Source organism: Acanthopagrus latus, chromosome 12 (genome assembly GCF_904848185.1).
Source record: "Acanthopagrus latus isolate v.2019 chromosome 12, fAcaLat1.1, whole genome shotgun sequence".
NCBI classification, from domain to species: Eukaryota; Metazoa; Chordata; class Actinopteri; order Spariformes; family Sparidae; genus Acanthopagrus; species Acanthopagrus latus.
In genome coordinates, this window is record NC_051050.1 from 3,345,771 (window position 1) to 3,370,570 (window position 24,800).

Sequence of the window (24,800 nt, forward strand, 5' to 3'; positions counted from 1 at the left end):
GATTTCAGTGGACTAGTTAAATCAAATCAAATGAGCCCAAATCAAAACGCTGCTGAACTAGTTTATTTAACAGTTGAGATATACACACATCAATCTTTTTTTCATCATGACATTCTTTCAATAGATGTTTCTACAAACAAACAACTACTTAACAAGACCTCACATACTCATTCTGGCATCTCAGTCATGTACAGCTAGCATAATAAAATAAAATAGAAATATATATATGTATATATGTATATATATATTTATATATATATATACATATATACTGAATACACTTTGTAAACTATACCACCATTTATCAATATACATTGGAGCCTTCAGTTTGTATAGTGTAGAAGTTTCTGTATACTTCAAGTTCTACTGCCGATCTTCCTGTTGGTCAGTACAACATACACTTAGGACTACTTTTAAGACACTAGAGCATGTAACATTCACATGCGGCCACACAGTGACATCATTCTGTGTCACCATTTATGTATATGCGATATCAGAGCGAGGCATCAGACACACACTGGTTGAGCCAGAGAGGCCGAGGAGGAAAGAGAGATGGACTGAGACATTTGAGTCTAAGCCTGTGAATGAGGAACAATAATCGCATGAGCAGATGCGAGGCCATCATCTCTTCTCACCTTCTACAGAGACACAGCAGACGTGGTGCTGAAGTAAGGCAGCTGACAAAAATCAGCATGGCATTCTGAAGGTTTTAGCAGAAACACACAGACTGGACAGAGTGCCGGTTTGTACAGCAGAGTAGCTGCTCTTTAAATGAACACACACTTTGTCTTGTTGCATTAATTCCCACAACATAATCTTAATTCAATATGATGACATCATATTCAAAATGTGTCTCTGCTGCCCACAACATGTTTATTCTTCACAACAGTCAGCTGTACTTTTGCCTGCCGTTTGCAGCTGAAATGTTTGTTTATCTCCATAATAAACTGCTATATATATATATATATATATATATATATATATATATATATATATATATATATTATATATATATATATATATAATATATATATATATATATATAGCCACCATTAGTTATTAGACATGGAGCTCTACTAGACTGGAGTCTCTCACTTCCTCTAGGATGAGAAGAAACGTCACGAGGGGACAGGAGAGGCCTGAAGAGGCTGAGGACTGAGTGGGCATCAACAGCACTCTGAACTGAAGATTTATTTTGACTAAACCTGTGGAGAGAGCTCAAACGTTGGGGGCTGTCAAACTATTGACATTTTCCTCAACAACACGTGTTGTGCATGATTGGCACATATAATATCATTCTGCCACTATAATGACAGCGGTGTTGTCACCATCCACTCTCACCCTCACCTTTGAGCCAATCACAAGCCTCCTGCCTCTCAAGCTAGTAAGCTCAACCGCTATGAAATCTAGCCAATTAGCAACAACAATGCTAGAGTTATTCTGACTCAACCAACTACAGGTTTCTGCTGTAAATAAACAAAATACACAGGCAGAGTAACACACATATATATATATATATATATATATATATATATATATATATATATATATATATATATATATATATATATATATATATATTTATATTTTTTTTTTTTTTTTTTTTTTTTTTTTTAATTTTTTAATTTTTTTTTTTTTCCTAAACTTAGCTCAACAATGCAGTTCATGTTACAACCCTAACTAGCTAACTGGGGTTGTGAGCTTGGTTTATCACTCAGCATCAAAATGAAGAGGCCCTGTGAACAACAATGTGAGCCGCTGACATCAGAGGGTCAACTAAAAGTTTCTCCTGACACATTTTGATTTTAAAGATGTCCTTTAGAGAAAGACACAACTATGCAAAGAGCAAAAAGACAGTCGTTTTTCCTCCGTGACTGCTCTACACAACAGAATGTATTTCTATGATTATTTATTAAGTATTGAACGTGGTTCCATATAATTAAGCGATTGAAATTCAAACCACATCAGTCGCTCTATCATCCAAACCACACCGTGAGTCTCAGTTCTTTTCATCGAGAGACCACCAGACGACCCTAAATGCTAGAAGCCAGTTGATTATTATTCACTCAGCACAACCAACGGATCACATATTCACTCATTAATCATTTGAAAAATAAATACATAAATACAGTAATAAATAAAAACAGGAATTAAAGCGGAGGACCTTAAAGTGCATTCAACGTTCCACAGACTCCTCCTCTGATAGTGTGTAGGTGCATTTACATAAGAGAGGCTCGGCACGCAAGGCACTCATGGGAATCTGTGACCATTTGACACAGGCATCAGTCAGGTTGGGAGTGCTGCCTCTGCTCGCATGTCCTGCCATGTCACTTAAAGGAGTAGTTATTTACAACGTAGATGGAGATGTCTAGCTGACAAGCAGGTTCAATTTTCCTTAGAAATCTCTTACCTACCGACAACATTTGACAAAATATTAACAGGCATTTCACCTGTAACTCCTTGTCAGAAAGTCACTCCTGTGACTAACACAACTACATTTTCACCCGATGACTCATGTTAAGCCTGTGCAAAGGAAATCTCAGAAAACTAGGGGTGAATGTATGATAACTGATATTCTGTACAGGAATTCAGGAGGACCGGAGTTGTTTGCCAAAGACGCTCCTATGAAGCTTCTGTGCAGTTTAACCTAACCTCACAACATTATACTGTTAGTGCTGAACGACTGACATCACCAAAGCAAAATAGTTAATGTGCTGTGTTTCATCCCAACACAAGTATAGTGCATCTAACTATTCATCTATCTTATATACATTTTAATCCAATTTAAACTTAACAATGCAGATGAAGCCATGTACTCACACCTGTTATGAATATTGACAGAATATGCCACGTTGACTTCAGGTGCTGGAAATGTTGACGGGCTCTGACAAGTGTTCCTAAATAACACTGTTAAACACAAAGTAAAGTTTAATCACGTGCGTTTTATAAAACCAGGATCAACTGGGTCTAATGATGAAAGTATTATTTTCAAGACCAGAGAGTTGCTGAAACTATAGTAACATGATTACATGCGTAGCCTCTTTCAGCTGATCTGGCTCTGCTGAAATGGACATTTCTACAATTCTGACAGGAAGGATAGCAAGTGCAAAGGTTCCCAGCGCTCCACAACAACCTGATTGTGGACATTAACAGCATCTGAAAGCAGGAAAGCTCTTTGGGTTATTCATTCTGATCCCTTATGTCACTGACTACTGCTGCTTATAATTCTTTCCCACTATGCTGACAAGCCCAACCTCGAATACAGCAATTATTTCCTTTTTGCAGTCAGTCAGCATACAACTAAATGCTAAACGACAGACTTACAGTTCTGTACAATAAGTCACTGTCTTCAAATCAAACAACAGCCCTACTGGACCTGCTCACATTAAATCGAGATGCTAACATTGCTGTGTTAGTTCACTGAGATTATATAACCTTTTTGAACAATGTGCAGCTGATTTCTACTACTACTGCTACCGCCTGTGGTTTTATCTCAAACGTACAACAAGAAGTAAACACACTGTAGCCACTAAAAGACAGTTAGTTAGTTTACTGCTTGTGGTCACATTTGCTGTTTAAAGCAACAGACTGAAGCCTTATTTACTATCAACACAGTAAAAACCATGCAAGTCCTAGATCCTTACCAGAAGTGGCTTTATAAACATAAGCTTAGTGCAAGAGGAAGAGGGTGAGTTAAATATCAGGACTCATCTCTTCGGAAGCATTAAAGTGTTTGGGGAATGTTTACAGGCACAGGCCTGAGGGAGATGTTGGAGTGTCAGTAATGGGAAGGTTGACCCTCTGGGCAGAGTGAAGGAGGAATCAATGAATGTTGCAGATCACCAACATAAAACTGCATGTTTTTCGATCCAAAACAATGTTGAAAGATGTAGAAAAACAAGATCTTAAGCTGCTGAGAGCTGGCTGTAGCTGAATAGATTTTCACTAACTTAAAATTAATTAATGAGGACCAATGATCACCTTGTATCACAGAATAAGGCTGTGGATCCCACCAAGATCAACATAAAGGAGCACTTTTTGTACCTGGCGAAGTTATATCCACATGGGTTTTGTGCACATTCAGAGTACTTTTGCAGATTTTTAGTGTTCAAGTCTTCCAGTTGGGAGAAAATACTTACTCGTGATATGCCTTAGAAAAGCCCTTCAAGACTCAGAGTCTTCCTTCACATCTGTGTCAGTGCCCAAAACAAGCAGGTACGTTTTACTGGTACACCAGTAAATCGCCCAATCAATTCAATGTAAACTCCTGTCTTCTTAAATTAAGATTAACAGGACTTTAACTACTGTATGATTGCTCAAAGAAAGATTTAAATAAGAGCAACGGACAGACATTGTGTTAATCAGGCTTCCCTAAATGTAAAGTCTTCATAGGCCTCTCTGCTTTCAAGTTCATGATTCACATCTATCCTTTGAATCCTGGGATTTGATTGGTGATTTAAATATGTAGAATGCCAGCTGCTTCTTCCTTAGAACCAAACGCAGTCAATCTTCAGCTCAAAAGACAAGAACAGAAACTCTTTGGTTTTCTCTTGATCCCTCTCTGCCTCCCTCTTCACTTTGACTGGACCCCCAGTGTGATCTTTAGGTGCTCATAGACTACGTAGCTGATGCTGACAGATGGAATAACCTTCATGAAGTTGGGTGCCAGGCCTCTGTACAGTCCCTTGACCCCCTCGGTCCTAATGATGTGTCTGAACAGGCCTGACATGCTCATCTGAGGGCCTCCCTCCAAGGTAGCTGAGGAAACAGAGGAGGAAACACTAAACTTAGGAACAGGTCCATCGCACATAAACAAACATATGAACATCACAAACCTTGTACATTAAAGTCACAATGAAATTATATCACAGTAGAACTCTACTGGTACTTTAGGGGGGAGTGAGAGGAGCTGCTTCTCACCACCTTGCGTGTCTTTTGACCTCTGCCATCTGGAAAATTGTGACCATGGCAACAGGAAAACCACAATTAGGAAAATGATGAAGGAGCTAATTTTACCATCTGAGTTTGCCGGACTAAACATACACCTTAAACAGACAAACCTAGTTAAACAAAGTGGTCTGCAGGAAGCTCAAGGTTTGATTATGCAGCCAGTAAACAATATTTATGATATCAATTAAACTTGTAATATCAATGGTGTTAAACATTCCCATGTTTTACATGATAACGTTATAGTACTGCAGGTGGCAGCAGCCTCCCACTGCAGGACAGTGTCAGCTCCTGGGCAACAAAGAGGGCTCAAAAACACTGAGTTCACCAAAGTTTACCAGGTATTAGCTTAATAATAAACCTGAATCATTTACTCACTCATCAGTTTGTTCAAAAGGGACAGTGCACATGGAAGCAAAGACAGTTTTAGTCAAACATTTTCACATTTCCCAGCTAGTGTATTGTCGGTGCTGTCTAATCATCATTCACTGGACTGAATGCCGGCAGAAAATCATTTTGGCAGTTGTTCTGTTGTATTGTCAGAAATAAACTGCTGACATTTTTTTATGAATGGTACTTGCCTGTAAAAAAAGGAGCTTTATAGCGGTATAGAAGATTTTTTAATGGTAAGGAGCAAATCACAAATGAACCGACACCTCCTCCTGAACAAGGCAGCATCAATCAGTTTAAAACAGGCAATATAAGACTATTTGGTGCAGTTACATGTTTGCTGAATCTGACTCGGAAATCTAGTTAGAGCAAACCTCAATCAATTAATCTACTGAAGTGTTTCTGAAACTCTGAAAATCAGATCTTCATATTGTTCTAACAGACAGAGTTCCACAGTGACTGACCTTGTGCCTGCATTCGGGTCCTGACCAGGGCCAGTGGGTAGCTGGACAGCTGGCCACACGTGCTGGAGGTGGTGCCACAAGCCAGGAGCACAAACACTCCTGGATCAGCGCTGTCTGTGGCGAAGCGCTGCAGCCAGGAATTCTTCAGAGTCTGATAGAGGAGAGCAGGGCAAAACAGTCAGATTGAACTAAAAAGCAATAAACAAAAAAGAATACTATCCCTCGGCAATAACCACACACCTCATACACAGCCAGGTCGATACCAGCGTAGGGTATGATGCCCAGCATGTTGGGGACGTAGCCCTTGTAGAAAGCAGCCACACCCTCCTTCTGGAAGATATGTTTGGCACAATGCAAGATGCCAGAGTACTGACCCGTCTTCCTCAGGGCTAATCGTGTCTTCAGGACCTGAGAGTACAGAAAGTTATATCAGGCCTCCTGAGAGGTGAGACAAACCTACACTTTGTGTCTTAAACAAGTTCTTGCTTGACAAAATGGCTTCATTCTGTCTGTGTTCATTGGTCTCTCACCTCCATGGGGTAGATGCTGCTCTGAGCGATGGCTCCGGCCAGAGAGCCTGCCACCAGTCTCTCTGCGATGCCCAACGTCTCCTGGTTGCTTCCAATTAATCGCTTAATCTGTCAGACAGGACGTCCTTTTGTTACACATCAACGCGACACGTGACAAAAATATGTGGCTTATCGGAGCTGTGCTGTAGCATACCTGTTCATACGCCATGAACTTAATAGCAGACTCAGGGGCGATTTTGATGACGTTGATTCCATTGCCTCGCCACAGTGACCTCACACCGCCCTCACGGATCATCTGAGTAAAGCCGCCACTGATGTGCATGCTGTTGCTCTTGGAGGCGTGAACCTGGGGAGGCCAAAGCCAGGACAAACAGTCTTATTCACACTGAAATCATTAATCCGCTTACCTTTGTACAGTTTGTCTAGAATGTCACACTCCCCCATCCATCAGTCGAGTATTGTGTTTTACCTGCATGAGGACTTTGAGCCTGTCCAGTGGTGCTGTGCAGGTTCGAGAAACAGCACCAGCTCCTCCTCCAGCTACCAGGTGTCTCCACCACATTCCTGTTTGCTTCTCTTCTGCAGTGAACTCATCTGGCACCATCAAACTTTCCCCAACATCAAAGATCTGAGGAGGAAGCAGAGGGATTGAGCTTGTTGACACACCGCCTCAGTAAACTTGTTTTGAACAGACAAACGTATTGACATGTAAATAACAAGTCAGGTTTGTGTCATTGTGTATTATCATTGTTATTAGGGATGTCTCGAACAGGTTTTTTTCAGCCCTATCCCTATCTGAGTCATTTAATATCAATAAATGCCGATACCGAGTCCCAATCCAACACTTAGCCTTAACTAATATTTTCCTGGATAATACAGCTGCATTAAGAAAAAAAGTACCTGCATCCAAGCTGTTCCTTAATAGTTTTTTTTAATTTTGTTGAAAGAAAGTCTTTACTTTCATATGGCTCTTTCTTATTCTGCATATGCTATAACAACATTGGCTGACCACCTTCCTTGTGTTAGCAGGTGAGTCTGTGATGCTGCACTGTGACAGCAGACCCTCATGTACAGCCAGCTGAAGTGTGTGAGACGCAGCCCACACTCATATCATCCACTGCTTTTTACATAATCCTTACGCTGTCATGTAAAATGACGTGGACGCGTTGCTTGTCTATTTCACACACGTTCAGCATCTCCTCGATTGCCTGTTTTACATGCTCTGCTGTACCCACGAAACTAGTGCGCATACTGGCACGTTGTAACTTGAAAGTGGAAGCAATGTAATGTAATGCTGAGATGGTAGGGCATACCGGGGATTCCAAAACTCCAGATGACAAAGAAAACCCTGATCCTCCTCCATGGAGATGAGCTGGTTATCCAGAGCGATTAACTGAATTACCTGCTCTGTAATATTTTTGGCCATGTCACAATTTTCTCTTTCCTTTTGAAAGTATCCGTGAGTGTTTGTTGCTTCGGTGTCTTTGCCTGTATTGCTTGAGTGAACTCATTGTATAATGAGTGGTTTTGTTTTTTATGTGCTGTATAGTATGCAGCTCTTTTGTTGCCCCTCTGCACAATGGTCGTATTGCAGATGTTGCATGTCGCCATTGGACTGAAAATATTTCCACATTGCAGACATTTTATCCACACGTTTGCTGGAGTAACACTGCCCATGTGTCTGCATTCTGCCACAAACTGGGCTCTAACATAAAAATAATCCAGTTTGGGTTCATGTTGCGATCTACTTCTTCCTGATGCAGACAGAAAATATATTATCTCTCAGTAATTTCATGATGGCAACAATAATGATTAATTTTGAAGTCCCATTTGGACTTGACTTTAATATTACAGGACCCATGCAGTCACTGGATACTAGCAAATTACAGGACCTGGTTCTGTTGGAAAATCATGTGACCATCATCATGTGGCTTATCAATTTATTCAGTAATATTTACTGTACTATTTAAATATTTACCAGTAATTTAATTACTTATGCATACAGTAACAGGATGCCCTATGTTTTAACAATAAGAGGGTGTGGTATCAGAGTTGACGTTGTATTCTTTTGAAGGTTTTGCAAATGACGAAGGCATTCAAAAGACTAATATTCACACATAATATAAATTTAAAACCTATGGGAGTGTATTGGTGCAGCAATGACAAATAATCTCTTTATAATGAGAAACCCTTCTTGCTTTTACCTTTTAACATAATAATAACTAACATTTACAACATATTCCTGTTATTATTTTCTCCTTTTTATTAAAGACTGATTATTCATTTTGTCTTTCTTTCTTATTAGAGCAACATATTTCTTTATGTTATTTTTATTGTTACAAAACTTTTTACACTACAAAACCAACTCAGTGTAGTAAAGTATGCAGGTAGAATATGCTCCATTCTAACCCAATACTTTGCCAAATCTTGCCCTTCACATTTACCTTCTCTACTACCTCTTATTCAAACCTTTCTCCTTCTTGGGGTGGTATATAGGGAAAGTTCTCAGTTGTTTTTTTCTTACTTTAATATAACTCCCTCAAGCTAAAAAAACCCAAAACAGAACAGATAACCTCCAGTATTCATTCTAAGGGCATGCGCACAGCATCATTCATTGCTGTTTTATGTTTCTTTGACAGTGTCATTTAACGTAACACTGTTCAACATTTAAAGTCCCTCTGTTGAAGACATTTTCCCCACAAGTACAATTTAGTAGAAAAGATTTTGACTTCATGTGTACTCTTCATGTGTGCTGCCCTTGCTGTGGAGTAGAGAGGAAGAGTGTGTACCGTGGAGTGTTTCCAGTGAAGGATGATCTCAGGAATGTTGTCAGCTGGATGCAGGAGGTGGTAATCCCGCCACTCATTCCAGTCGATTGTCATTGTGCCATTTTTATCCATACTGAGGATGTGAAATAAAACAGACTGTTAGAAATGTGACAGATTTAGACAGCAGAGAGAACAAGCTATCTGTTCACATGCTCTGTTACTTCTCAGTAATGGTAACATTTGTTCTTTTGGCTTCCTTTACAAGTACAAGTGCATTCTGTTGTAGCAGGATGCTTTACTCGAGCACTGCGTGCCACAACTGAATCACCATATTATGACAGTGTTTCTTTATGTTACCGATGTGATATTTGTTGGAACTCACTAAAGAAAGCAGCTGGTAGATGAATACGATACACTATGCAGCGGTGATCAGTGCAGCAAGGAGACTATAGAAGCTACTACTTACTACAAGATAGGGGCCCAGATATGACCCCTCCTTATTCTGAGACCAGCCAGAAAGGAGAAGAGACAGACAGACACACAGACAGGAGATTAGAAGAACCAGACAAAGATCACACTGAGACATAACAACACGAGCCAGTTGCTGCTACATAAACAGAACAACTAGACCATGGCTGAGCCCTTTGTAGACATGGAACATGCATCTGTTCTTCTATGGTTCTTCCTGTGGACGAGGCTTTGGGTGCACATTAAAGCCTTACACAAGTCCTGACAGCTCGTTCAAGGACATCGTTTATGAATTTGGGCTCTGTGTATTTCTTTCCTCAGTGTTTTGATAAAACCCTTTTCCACTGGTAAAAAATCCCACTTAAATCCATAAAGATCTGGCTTTTATGTGCAATGTGAATGTCAACTGACTCTGCAGTAGACCCAGGTTCTTATCACTTCAGCTCAGCTGGGCTTTGATCTAAACTTAAGACCCGGGTGGACATGCTAAATTCTGCTGCGTGAAGTGATGATGCATTATCAACATCCGTTGGTGGTGCGTAAATAAGGAGGGAATTCAAGATGCATCTATCCAAGGACATTTTATTACTGGACACAGTGTTGGAGGTGGACCCCCGTGCATTCCTATGAAAGTTGCTTAGTGGTGCTTAGAAGATAAAGCACTTGACTTCCCGGCTGTGAAAATACCTGACTCACCGACCGAGCCAACTAACTTCTAGTTATGTGCCCAGCTAACTTGAATATGGATAAAATAATTTAATTGTGCAGCTCTGCCGGATGGAAGAATTATGATGGTGAAACAAGTCATATTGCAGGGGTTGTGATGCTCAAAATAATGGATCCATTCTTTACAGATACTTCTTTCATAACGGGTCTACTGTTATTTTCTCTTCTGTTACAAACTGTTTGCAGCACATTTGTCAAATGTACAACATAACACTTCAGATAAAAATCCCAGATGGGCTTCCTTGCCTGCAGGAAGTGGCAATGTGGTCAATATGCGATTTTTGGTGTTTTCTAGAATGTAGGACCTTTGTTCTATACAGTGAAGGGAAAAATTGCTCAGACTTGAGGTGAATCTCCTCAACAATGTAATCAGCTCATTCAAGGTGTTTTCTGGTTTATCTAACTGAGGAGAGGAGATGATAATTACATGATACATATACTGCTATACCCTTAATAAGTAATAATAATAATAAGTAGAACTAGAGAAGTATTAAATCTCTCTGTGTATTTGATCATCCTTAGTGATCTCAGTTTAGACTGCTGCTCACCTCAGCATAAAAAAATCTAATCATTTGCACAAGAAATGTGAAACGGAGGAAAAGTAATTCACATAGTGGTGAGAAGAAATTTTTAAAAATTAATGAACAAGCCTCTATTCAATCAATGACACACTGAAAATCCCTGACCCTGATTTAGCTTTAAGTTATTTTACCAATGTCTTACACTCAGTTCTAGATAAGCACGCCCCTTTTATAAAGACAAGGAGAAAATGTAACTGTAGTTCTCTGCTGAGCTTTCTACCTTGTTTTAAACCAGAAATAAAGCATGGACTCTAGCTAGGCACACAAACGACCCATGTCACTGGTTGCCATAAGACAGTTAAGGAACAAGTGCACTACTGCAGTTAGAAAAAACACAGCTGACATCTGCTTACTAATCCCTCTAATAATCCTAGTAAATTCTGGAAAATAGTTTAATCCTCCAGTAAAAGCGCTGGCCCTTTTTTACCTGCCTATGTTACAGATGGACAAACTCAGATAACTGATACTTCACCACTGCAATTAATAATCATTTTGTTGCATCTGGGTATTTATTTGTTGGTTCGGAAGAACATAGCAAGCTCATTAATACCAATCCTGTAAACCTTGTCTATAGTCTCAGCCCTGTCTCTAGCTGGATGGTAGCGTAGACCTAATGCGATATTGACGCACTATCGTCCAATTTCAAAACTATCCTGTCTTGCCAAAAATACTTGATAACGTTTGTGGTTTCAGAATTATTTCTCAGACAGATTACACTGTGTAAATTAGAAAATGCCCACTTCTCCTCCACAAAGAGGTTCCACAAGGCTCAGTAGTTGGACCAGTCTTATTAACCAAATTCATAATGATATTACCGCCTGATTACACAATTGCAATTTCAATCTTCATGCTGAAGGTACTGTCCTTTATGCCAGTGCACATTCTACTAACACTGCACCAATAAATCCACAGCTATCATTTAACTGTATTCAAAAACACATTGGTGACTTGAAACAAAATGGAAGTTGTTTTCCAGTGCAAGAACTACTGACTATGATAGTGCTAAAATTCATTCTGTGATAACATAACGAATATAGCAATAGCAATATTAGAGATATATAGGTATTTGGATTGATGGAAATCTTACTTTTAAAATCGACATGCTGTTTTTTGATCTGAGATTGATGGTCTGCTGTCATTGTAGGAATAAATATTGTTTCCTTTTCTCTTCCTTTTTTTCTTTGTACTGGATTGTGGGGAAGTTACACATGGGTGGCCCAGCTGATCTCTGAAACCACTAGATGCATTATATAACTCTGTACTGAGGATGGGATCAACACTTGTTTTCATTTCTTCATAAACATTTTTCACAACAACCCCTTTGGACATAAAAGTGACTTGGGCACTTATAAAGACTAAAATGTTAAAATGCCACTGCTTTTATATAAAGAGGTGTTTGTTTGAAAGAGGCTAAAGAAGAGAGTACCACTTTAACATCATTACCAGATGTGGCAAAAACTGGCCCAACTGTAACCTAACTATTACCAGCAGTTGATTGGAGGAGGTATACAATAGCTACTCTGATTCAGATCTCATGTGTAAAGATGTAACATATTACCAAACACAAAAGCTGGACACACACACATGCACACACAGACGGAGTTGACAGATTTGTTATTGTGGACTGTCACCTTTTGAGAATCTTGTCTGCCTGCTCCTCAGAGATGTTCACTCCCAGGTCACGGAGAGACTGCATGATTTCTTGGGAGTCTATCCGACCTGCACCAAAAGGATAAAGTAGCCATTTACTATACACAGTTTTGTCTGCCAGCGGGCTCAAGTTCAGCCAGGAAAAGGAAGGTTAACTGATGAATCATTCTTTCTATTTTAGACTAAATGATTGAGAAAACCCCATTTTGGCCTGTGTTGTTGTTATTTGTGACTTTAATCAAAAAAACAATAAAACCACTTGGAAACACTAAGAGGCAAATGTTTCTATTGACACTTTTAAGGTGAAGATAAAGGTAAGGTGAGCTTCACTGATGTTTTCATACAGATCAATTTACTAATCACAGTGAGCAACACTCAACCTGTAAACAGAGTTGTATAATGTCTTTTGAATTTATGGAGGATCTCTATAAAGTCTTATGAAAAAACAACATTTCTTGAATTATGAGAATAGTAAGAGTCAGAGTTTTTTGGAACTCAACATATCATTGACACTGCTGATTTTTGAATGCTCCTCTTTTTTTCAATTTCTTCTGATTACTCCAAGTTACAAAAATGCAACGCCAAATCACCTTAGAAACCCATTTTTGTGATACTGTATCAGCCATCTCTAGGGCTGTGTGCTATGACCAAAATCTCATATAGGCCACTTCATATTCAGATAATGATTGTTTTTTGTGAGTCAAATAACAGTGGATTGAAAATTACCATATTGACCGTATTTTATCTTCAAAGTATGTTTAAAAAAATGTTTAGGCCTTTGTCAGATTTAAATGCCCAAACAATATAAATGCGACAGAAGTAGCCCCTCTTATAGATATGAGCTTATTGTTTGGTCTCAGGAGTCTGGTTTTCAGTTGCCATGACAAGTCCATCTCCTGTTAGGATTTACCCCGCTATGTGTCAAGTTCATTTCCCTCCATGTTAGTTTGTGTTGCCTGCATGTAAATGTCCTGCCTGCATTTGAGCGGCACACAAATGATGAAAAATATTGCTGCCAAAGGTTTGATTTGCAACAAAATAAAATAAATGATAGAATACAGGAGAGAATGATAGATGACTTCCAATGCTACACAGTATATCGTCATATCACACTGCCTTGGTGCTGTTTGTTCTTGATAACCCACCGCAATGGGTCACTGGCTGTAATGAGACTCCTTACCATCATTCTTCTTGTCCAGACTCTTGAAGACCAGCCGGAGTTTCTTCTCATGGTCTCTGAGATAATGAACAAACTCCTCAAAGTCTAACTGCCCGTCCAGGTCTTTGTCTCCTGCTTTCACTATTTTCTGTAAGGAGAGAAGAGACAGGAGGAACCTTTGAGGGACTTGTGTCCATTGAGAAACAAACACAAGTTGGAAAGGGAACAGCAGCTCTTAAAAATGTTGCCTTATTTTTGTATTTAAGCAATGTTGACATGTTTGAGTTGGCTGTATTTACAGTCGCATTATTGGTTTAGGATATTAACTTAAACTCAGTGTAATAAAAGACAGCTGTATTGCTTTGTGGACAAAGTGCTGTGACAAACAGCAACAGAGGTCAGAGTGAGGAAGCTTCCACCATCTCCTACCATCTGTGCTTTGTTGACTCAACCAGCAGTTAAGACCACTTTACAGCCACCACACATATCAGGTTATCAGACAGTTCACAGCACTTTCTGCCAATACATTCTGCCAAGCCAACTGGAAGGATTTCTACCAGGAATCAGAGTTAGCTGGAACATGAATAGACTCAGACCGGCAGCGAATGAGAGAAGAGAGAGAGGAAACAGCAGGGTGTGCAGGCCAGCCATTAAGTCCAAATCTGAGCTGACTTGAGCATGAGAAAAAAAAAACAAAAACAATGTGCACCACTAAACTCCCAAGATGGAGACCAGTCCAGAGGCCAGAGGTTTGAGGGACTGGATGTGTTTTTACAATTCACCCTTTCACTGAAATTGAACTAGCATACCTTGTCAGATTAAAGCACTACTTTTGCATGTTTTAGCCCTTTACATCTGCCTTTAAAGTTAATATATCATCATGGCATGGTAAAAAAAAAAAAAAAAAGTGTTTTAGTGCTCTACTATCAGACTAGAGTGCACTATCTTTCCTCTGGCTGTGAAACTCACCAGTTCAACCTCAGAAGCCCACCATACAAAAATAGTTCTAATTTTATCACTTTTTCAACCCATGTAAGATGAAACTATGATGATTGTATAGACACAGCTAATCTTCTCACTGATGGTCTTGTTTGCTTATGCAAGTCATGTAGCGGCATCAGTATTAAATTTACTGTTTCATAAATTTATCTGACGCATTTAAAGTCTCAAAATGAGTATGAATGATGGACCCTTTCAATTACATAATCATATTGTATTATTATCATAACTATTTTAAGACACATAGCAATGTACACTGAAGTACACTGCTGCTACACAGACATCATCATTTAGTCATTTTCTTTAAATGAAAATTGACAGTACTACCATGTACATGTGCTTATCCATGGTTTTTTAAATCTACTGTATTATTGATCTTAAAATATACATACAATGCATGTTTACATCAAGTTTCATGTCTACCAAAACATACAATTTTAATATTATGAAATTATGATAATGATTTGGTTATTTATCTGTTTTAATTACATAAAGGGTCATTGTAACTGACAATAATATTAATGAATGTGTAATACTGTGCAATTTACATTTGTTAAGCAGAAATGTTCAAGATTCAAGATTATTGAACATTTATGCTTTAAAAATGTGTGGATTTGCTGCTTTTCTTTCAAAGACATGATGAAGAGTCTTTGGGATTTGGACTGTTGGTTGGACAAAAGTAGCAATCTGAAGACGTCACTTTGGGCTCTGGGAAATTACGATGAGCATTTTTAACATTTTCTGCTATATTAAATGGACTAAACAATAAATCTATTAATTTTGAAAAGTACCTGCAGCTAGATGGATAATGAAAATAATCATTAGTTGCTTGCTGCCCTACCTCCATATTGGACATGGTGACATAGAAATACAGACACATCAGGTTTCCCCTACTGTCTAAGTTAAAGAATGAAGATGTAAATGGACTAAACACAAGGTAGAGTGTGTGCTCTTTCTTAAATATTCCAAAAAAACTGTCATTAGATCCCATATATGAAGCATATAAAGAGCTCCACACTCACCCACCAGGACCTCAGCCCGCTTAACATGGTAAACAGGCTACATCTCACAGAGAACAAGCGACACCATCATTTCCCATCACTTACTGAGTGGTCAGACAACATAAAGTGAAACCTGACAATCAAAAAAAAGTTACCATGTGCTGATAGTCACTGTTAATATTAATCTTGGTGAAACAACTTGGTATTACTGTACTTTATCTAAGATGTGTCTGTTAAGCTTACAGTTGAAAGTATAGTTTTAATTTTTTTAGATTTGAATGCAATGACCAGAAATTAACACAAGGTAGAGCACTCCTACACACTACTCCTGCAGTCAGACAATGAATGGACTGCAACTACCCTGAGTTAACTTGAGGGGCTCGTGCCCCTCCAGCTGGGCAGCTTGGTTTTCAAAAGACTAGAGTGTGGTTGTACTTCCAAGGGTAAATGTTTGATTGAGGAGCAGCGTGTTGAATACGGTCCTTTAGCTCAGTGAGCCAACACTGAGCAAATACAGGTTAACCAGACTGAGAGTCAGCCAGGCATAGTGGCTCTGTCAGGCTATACTTTGGGACAGTGTTACCCTAATGTCAACATGTCAACAATGATCACAATGGAAACGCCAACATTCTGATGATTTGCAGTTATGTTAACCATGTTTTATCAGGTTTTGCAGATATTTGGCCCAAACCGTATTGGACAAATTAAAATTTTGATCAAGAGATCATCAAAGTTAATTCAACTTCAGGGGTGACCTGCTAATACCTCATTAATATTATCAGGTTCCATGTTATCACATAATTTAAATCCAACATATTGCCAGACAGGTGCTTTTCGCTTTACCAATAAATCAGTCAGCTCCCCTAACTCTCTCCCCACTCTGCTGCTGGCCCCTCTGCTATATTACTACAGGGGCAAGTAATATAATTGGTGTAAGCCTGACTACTGTGTAACAAAAGGAACACTGATTACTGTGGCAAGCCTAGTCCAAGGTAAATAAATGAGTTATCAGAAAAAAGATTTGTACTGTTAAAAAACTACCATGCATACAGATGTTTATTTTGTTTTTTGTTCAAAATGAAGAAAATATGAACAGATGCCAGGTGTCTGGCAAGTGCAGGGTTTCAATAAGTGCAGGGTTTCAATAAGTTATTTAAGAGTAGGAAAAAGATCTCCCGTGTTAAAAACAAATCATATAATAATTTATACAAATTGTGTTAAGGGAAATAAAATCAAAATGTTCTGAAATAACATTTTATAACATGTAGCACTTGAACTGTCTAGTGGCCCTCTTACAAGATGACAATACTAGCAGTGACCCCAAGCTAATTTGAGACATGTAAAGCTGGCCTTGGTCCACAGTACATTACTGTAAGAGGGAATAGATTATACAGCCCACTGCTTTATCCTACCTGTTGAAGATCGGTAGGTGGAGCCACCATGATTAAAACTGTGGGCTTCTTTAGAGAAACATTACTCCTGCTGCTGTCAATGTCAGATGAGTTCGCAGTTGCATGCAGCTCTCTGCAGTTCCCAGTAGCCTCAGCTTCTTTCTTCTCTGGCACCTGAGTATCAGCAGGTTTACAGTGTGTCATGCCAAAAAGGCTCTGGCACAGGTAACTCAGCATGTTGTGCAGCATCCTCAAACTGGGGCTTAGTATGTCTGAGTGACTGCCCTCTTCTCAAATACAATGAGAACACTTAACTGGGTCTGCCGGCTGAAAGCAAAGAGTTGAAATAGTAGAAGCAGTGTAGGAAGGTCAGCTGAGGACAGTCTGGAACTACAGAGAGGGCTCCTCCACTTTCTTCCACTTCACAGCTTCAGCTCAGTGTTTCCGCGTCCCATCTTACTGGATCTTTTTCCCATTCAAATCACTTCACTGACAGATGTCCAAGTTCAGGTCCGTAAGCATCAAAGGCAGCAGGATAAAATGAAACACACCGAGCTAACTCTTACCATGTAAGTTCTGAGGCATCATGAGTTTGCCATTTATAAAGCCTAGAATTTTACACAGTACATTTTTCATGTTGAGAATGATTAAATGATGGCATCAGCAGACACTGCCAGTGAGTCGGCTTCAGTACCAGCAGGCAGAGAAATGCAGCAGAGAGAGGCTCCAGAAAGCTGCATCCTCACTGCAGCTGAGCCTGACCAATCAGTGCAGCCCATACTGGCAAGTCCCACTGTCAAGAACTGGCAGGCCAATGGAGGACAGGATAGGAGTATGGAAATGACTTTATGCCTCCAATGGTTAACCAGGGTATAAGTAGGGGGTAGGGTGAATCTCAGGGTTTCCCCTCGTTTAGAAGCCCAGCACAGCAGAAAATCTGCTGAGTGATGCCTCCCCTCCTCCCTCCATCACTATCATCTTACACTCCCTCTGAGTCATTTCCAAACACACTGTTAGCATTCAGTGGGCGATCCCGTCCACCCGGCAACCAAACTCTGCCGCATTTAAATTCTCAATGTAGTGGCTTCTTCCTGCTGGGAGAACTACAGTGTGACGCAGCAGAGCAGGTCCATCTCTTCGTAAAATCTTAAATGCTTCAGCAGCTTTCTGCAGTTCTGTCTTACTGACTGTTGACTGGAGAGTGCACTGATCCTGTTGACACTGAATAGATTATCGACAGTTATGACAGGCATCTGAATAAAATATGTCAACCATAAAACCTGCACTAACTACCTGCTTCCAAATACTGTCTCTTCCCACTAGCACGAGGGTTTTTCGAAGTTTAGCAAAGAAAAGTCATTCCTTTCTAAAAGATAAGATTTAGAATTATTCTATATTCTACTTATCATTAACCGGTGGGGTTATCCGAAGACAGACATCTTTTGTAAAACTAGCCTGACAAATATATAGTTTAATTTCTAATAAGGCTCAGTCATTTCCTAATGCAGCTGGCACATTTAGACTACTTGTGGGTATTATGATGGGCAGCCAGACTCATAACAAACTACAGTGTTTGTGTTCATAATAATTAAAGGACATGTCATTATCACTTCCTCCCACTGTACAAAACTGAAGCCAATATATGCCTGATATGAGCGCTGCCATCTTACTCTGTTGACGTCATTTGCAGCCAAAGACTGGGCTGTAGTATTGTAAAGTCTGGCTTTTAACAACCTGTGTTTTCATACTTTGTTATGTTTATATTTTAATTACCAATTTAATAGCTGTGACCTGGGAATGTGTCATCAGTCCAGTACAAGGAAACAAAGCAATCAGGCGAATTAAAAGAGTTAAAAGAGAAGATCTAGCCTTAATTATCTGGAGGTTAAAATGTTGTTAAACTGAATTAAAAAAAGACCACTGCATATTGTACACATGCATGCGAACATGCCCACAAAATTGTAAGATATCAATTCTTTTGTTTTTCAATGTTGAATATGTAATTTTGTGACAAAATGGATATCTTGGAAGTTTTTAAAAGACCTTAGGGAAATATGGTGGAAGGTTATTCAAATGGACAACAGACGAAAGAAGAATTTCCCTCCTGTTTTTATGATGGGAGTAACAGATTCAGTGGATATATAGTCTTGGCAGTGGCACACAGAGTATTTGTATTATGTGACCTTGAATTTGTATTAGTTTAATGTCTAATGTCAGTAATGGCCTTTCTCTCAATGCACTTTCATTTAATCATCTTAATTCATCTTCAGCGGTTAGCAATGAGTGGCTGTGTCGTTTGATAAAAGTGTGGGGGAACAAGATGTTTTGGGCAGTTTAGTGTCAGTGAGTCAGCGTTATATTATCAGCGAGTGGGGGGAGGCCTGTAGCTCCTTCTTCATGAACAGATGCCTTTTATCTCATTTTGAAGTCACACCTCATATACACTGTATGACAGGAAGAGGAATTCTCACATTCACTTGACTTAACTCCGACAAGGTTTTTCTTGGAGGCAGAGTCCCTCACATGTAAGGCTATTAGACATGTGACACTCCACAGTGGCTGAGCACCACACGTGTCATAGTCAATACTGACCTATGGCAGCTGGGGTCATGATAAAGCTCCTGCTACATCATCTACTCACTTCATCTATTTGGTTCAATTGTTAAATTGTTTCATTGCTATTCAATGTGTGTCATTACAGCTGCCACTCCGGGCCCATCAAAACAAGTCTTTTAAGTCTATATGGTTAACATGCTAGCAGGGGCGCTGTTTAGCTCAGTGGATACAGCAGGCGTCCATGTGCAGAGGCTTAGTCCTCGCTGCAGCGGCCCCAGGTTAGAGTCCCAGCCAGGCCCATTGAAATACTGTGAAAGTGCCATAATTCGTTTCATAAACTTGAAAATGAACTGTCAGAACTTCATTAAGGTTGTGATGGTACAACTTTACAGTCAACAACCTCAACCAACATTGCAGTGGATGCAAAAACACCAGTGGTATTTTTCTATTACTTGTTTCAGCCTGGCTCTACTCTTCTTGACTTGGTATGTCAGCACAGCAGAGATTTGCATTTCCTTTACAACAGGGCTACCTACTTGAAGGTGGGGGTTTAACTGATGACATAATTAGCTTGTGTATTGGTCAGAGGAGGGCTGTAAAGGCTCTTCCTCTCTAATGCATGATTGCAAAAGCTGTGAATAAACCAAGCATTTTATGACACTTTACTTTGCAATTAGATTTTTCAAGGTCCTACCGGTTATGTTTTGTTGTGTTTTCTGAGAATCAGTCAAGTACCAAACAGTATGTTATCAGGATATCATCTTGATCTTTATATGAGGCTGTATGTTCGGTCATGCATTTGGACATTGCTATAACCTGCGAGATTCCAGAGAGGGTTCAAAGAGACATTCATGTCCCTAGACTGAGGCCTGGAAAGGTTTAGTGGATCTGTGGGCCTCCTCTGTGTTAATTTACAGACTGAGCTGACGCCACCATTTCTGAACACACAACAAATCAGCAAAGTTCTACAGCATTTACACCAATCAGCCAGAACGTTAAAACCATTAACAGGTGAAGCAAATAATATTGATCATCTCATTACATTGCCAGGTTCTGCTGGAAAACCTTGGGTCCTGGCATTCATGTGGGTGCTACCTGACAGGCATAACGTACTCAAACACTGCGGCAGACCAAGTAAAGATACAAAAACTGCTCAGGAATGACTCAAGGAACATTACAAAGCACTCAAGACCTGCCAGTGCCCTCCAAACTGCCTAGTTTCCAATCCATTTGAGTGAAAATACCAGGAGGTCAACTGGATGTCTCAATGGATTTGCTAACACAGCAGTTTACACATACTGAAATGTCCACAGAATCAGGTCAAAACGTTGTATGGAGTTGATCTCTAACAGATGTAGTACACAACAGGAGATTGTTCATGCCAAACATGTTCTCACCTAGTGGAAATACTCAGTTTGGTTTAGGTATGGGGTGTTATGACCCTGGTCATAAGGGTTGCTGCTGATCTCCCTCTCTTGACCTCAGTGAGTGTGTGTGTACTACTGGTGAGTTTGAACTAAAGTGGAAACAGGCTGAATCTCTTGATGGGTCACCTTGAGGTGTTTGCTCCCTTTGGACTGGACCAGAGAGATGACAACAGCCTTCTTAAACCCCAACACATGACCCTCCTCCTCCCTTCTCTTCCACTCTTCAGGGCACACTCACACTGGGCCCAGTTGCTCTGTATTGTGCCAAAGCATGATTGTCCCGTCTCACCAGTCCCCCGCTGGCCTGTACTCGCACTGCTCCGGCCGCAACCGGGCCTGAGCAGTTTACCTCTTGTACATACGTCAACACGTTGAAGCGTGGTCGTTGACTTAACTGATTTTTTGGTGCCTCATTATTTCGTGTCAGTTTGGTCATAGATGGCCCTCTCACATTCCTGGATGTCTTGATTATACAAGGTGTGAACAAGGCATGATTATGGTTCATGTCCACGTTGTGTACCTGTGTTCATGCATGAGCAACTGTACCGTGAGGAAGCAAACCTCTTCCAACCGTGCCAGGGCCAAGAAAGTGTATCATGCTTGAGCACGGTACGGAGCACTCACACTAGTCAAACAAGCTGGACTTTGGGAAAGGTATGGATTGCCTGGTGTGTGTGCACCCTAAGAAACAAACAGCATGGTGTTCTGTGCGTTTGTGTATTTAGTGAATCTGTGAGTAAAAAGGAACAAGCCTATTGTTCGATGTGTGGGAAGTCTGGAAGTCTAGCAATTTTTTTGTTGAGTTGAATTTTTGTCTCATTATTATATTTTTTCTACTGTTTTTTACTTACATTTGTATATATTTTTACTAATTTATTACTACTGTTTTAATCTCTTTTAAAAAATGTTCTCTATTTTGCTATCCCCTGTTATGCTGTAATATGCAAAATTCCCTATTGTGGGACTAATAAAGGATCATCTTATAATTTAACTGCTACATTTGAGGTCAGTTCTGATTGTGCAGCTGGCCTCTCTTGCTCTCTTGGTAGTGGGAAAAGTCCTGGTTCTCCTACACTAGATGTAACAGGTGGCACAGTTGCAGTCTTTGTTTACAGGACAAGGAAGATGGTGTACAAGGTTACAGACTAATCCGTAATCATGACTGTTTTCTCTTCGATATCATTATTACATGTTTTTATACTTAAAACCAATGAAAGAGTGGAAAGCAGCTACACAAGCTGACTCACTTGCTGTGAAATGACAAGCTGTATTCACATGTGGGCTAAAATGGACATTAGACAGAATTTATGTAGGGAGCTGGCAGAGTAAAGTTCGGGCCAAACGATTCAAACATTTGCGTTCACACACACAGCTTGGCTAGATAGCTAGCTAAATAGATAGATATACTTTATTGATCCCAAGCTGGGAAATTTCGGAATGGGTGACGTCTGCAGACTTTCAGGGTAGCATGGCATGTGTCTGTCACCAACATGATGCTCAGCCACTTGCCCATTTTAATGTTTGGCCAAACAGTAACTCAACCCATCTGACATTTTTTATATTGACTGCACCTTGCTGAAAAAATAACAATGAACAGGTGTACTGTAACTAATGAGTATATCGAGTGCAAAAAAACACAGTTGTTAACAATTCTCTTAAAGAAAATCTCCAGCTGTGAATGATTCAGGCTGAACCTGGCTGTGCCAAGCTGTGTAGCCTGAAGTTCATCATCCACCAACTTCCAGCAGACATACCCCTGAATAGGGGTAGACAGATACAAAACACCCACTTTTCAACCAATCTTTGTCAAACATCTAAATGTCTGTTTGCCTGCAAATAACGTGAGTGTTGCTTATTAATAGGTTACTTAAATATCTGATCTGAATTGGAGTTTTTCTTTCCTCCCCCAAAAAATGTCAAATGCATTTTGTCACACTGTGTCATTTCTATTCTGTAGCTTACAGTCGTGACTCTTTCCCCACTGCTCTCTCTTACTGTTCTTATTTAATATATTTTTAAGATTGTTATCTTATAAAATGGTGCACTTATTCAAAAATGAATAATACATCGACTATGCCTATAATCATTTCCACATGTATAAAGTAAGACAGGAATATCAACAGCAACAAAAACCAGACAGACACATTTACACAAAAGCACACACCTCAATCACTTGAGATAAAAACATGTCCACCTACCATGAGCTCATGTTCAGTGCGATGCACCCCCAATTTCTTCAGCCCAATGGTCAGGTCGTTGACACAAATTCCTCCATCACCGTTAACATCCAGGACCTGGAACAGCACTTTCAGTCTATGCTCCTGCTCAGGCCCTCCACATATGTCACATGGATACGCTGACTTGCCGGGGTCGGAGGGCCAGCTGCCGGCCACGGGCTGTCCGATGACGGGTTTAGATGATGAAGCCGATGAGGTGTCGGCAGCATGCCCGCCTCCACCGCCCGGGTCCACCCCTGGGTGGGTCTCGGCGGACCGGCACTGGCAGAATACATCACTGAGCAAGGGCGGCATCAACGAGCCCTCCTGGTGCATGAATGAACAAGTTGACACACTCTCAGACAACTGCCCGAGGTCTAAGTCAAAGAGCACTTGGAATGGGACAAGCTTTTATCTCGAGCTCCGACTACCACGTCACATGCCCCTCCATGTCAGCCGGTATCGAAAGGAAAAGCCTCCAGCTGCCCGTTAACTTACAAACCCGACTATTCACCACGAACACATTAATATAGTTAATCTGAGACGAAAATGGGTCCTCTCACCATTTCCAAGTGATAAATTAGCTCAGCTAGCTAGCGTTTTCAACGTAACCCAATCAAAGAGTTAGATGCCGGTAAAATGAGACGCGATGCTGCGATGAGGATCCTGAGCTGTCAGCGCATTGACCGTCTATAAAATACCTTCACAGCACCGAACGGCACAGTCTATACTGACAGAGCTAGTCTATCACACGTCACGAACAATAAAAGCTCCTGTTAAAGACAATAACGTGTGTACTCCGACATTTAAGCGCTGTTAACTTGCCCACCGTAGTAGACCAGTGTATTTGGGACCGGGAGCCGGGTGAGCCAGAAGTCTCGCTGTACAACGCGAGATTACAGCGTGACCGCGTCAAAGGTTAGGCTTTGTGTTGATTTACTGCATTAGTGACAGCTGGCATAGAGCCCGGACACATGGGACATGATCCGAGAGGAACTTGAATGGGATACGGAAGGAATGGGAATAGGAATGGGAATCATAAAAAATGTGATGAAATGGAACACAAAACTGAGAATATTCAATTACAATCTGTAATGCAATGAAACATACACACAACACATTGGCGCCATCTATTGTTGGGGACATGTAGTGTTGGCTGACTGTACAAGTCAGGTACACTGGAGCCCTTTTCAGAAGATAAATGCCAGCGATTTTATGATAAAAACACTTTATACGATGACCAGTGCACAATAACACCCGCGCAATTTATAATCTTCCCATATTTCAACTGTCACATATATCTTGAAGAGGTCAGATTACATTTTCACCGGAATCCTGTTCAAGAGTACTCTGACTTCAACCACGTGAAATCACGAGTTATTTTAATATATACATTTAAAATGATGTGATGTCAATAGAAAACTCCAGCTGCATTGCACATTACATATCTACAGCAATTAATACACAGTTGCTTTACATTTACATTACAGTTATTTATCACCTCAACACAGTGATGTTTTCCTGAAT

General features: G+C 40.1%; 1 protein-coding gene across 2 annotated transcripts; it reads right to left on the reverse strand.

Moving 5' to 3' along the window:
* Positions 1 to 1,618: 1,618 nt before the first annotated feature.
* On the reverse strand, positions 1,619 to 24,162 carry slc25a25b (solute carrier family 25 member 25b). Of its 2 annotated transcripts, XM_037117856.1 has the most exons (11): positions 23,256 to 24,162; positions 17,096 to 17,248; positions 13,705 to 13,831; positions 12,506 to 12,593; positions 9,121 to 9,232; positions 6,801 to 6,959; positions 6,525 to 6,677; positions 6,332 to 6,439; positions 6,042 to 6,209; positions 5,802 to 5,952; positions 1,619 to 4,758 (listed from the first exon to the last, which is right to left on the reverse strand). In XM_037117856.1, the coding sequence occupies exons 1-11, from the start codon at positions 23,607 to 23,609 to the stop codon at positions 4,574 to 4,576; spliced, it is 1,758 nt and encodes a 585-aa protein (XP_036973751.1). In that variant the 5' UTR covers positions 23,610 to 24,162; the 3' UTR covers positions 1,619 to 4,573. The 2 variants fall into 2 exon arrangements, with proteins under 2 accessions (XP_036973751.1, XP_036973752.1); XM_037117857.1 differs by lacking the exon at positions 17,096 to 17,248 and having other exon boundaries at positions 23,256 to 24,159.
* Positions 24,163 to 24,800: the final 638 nt, after the last annotated feature.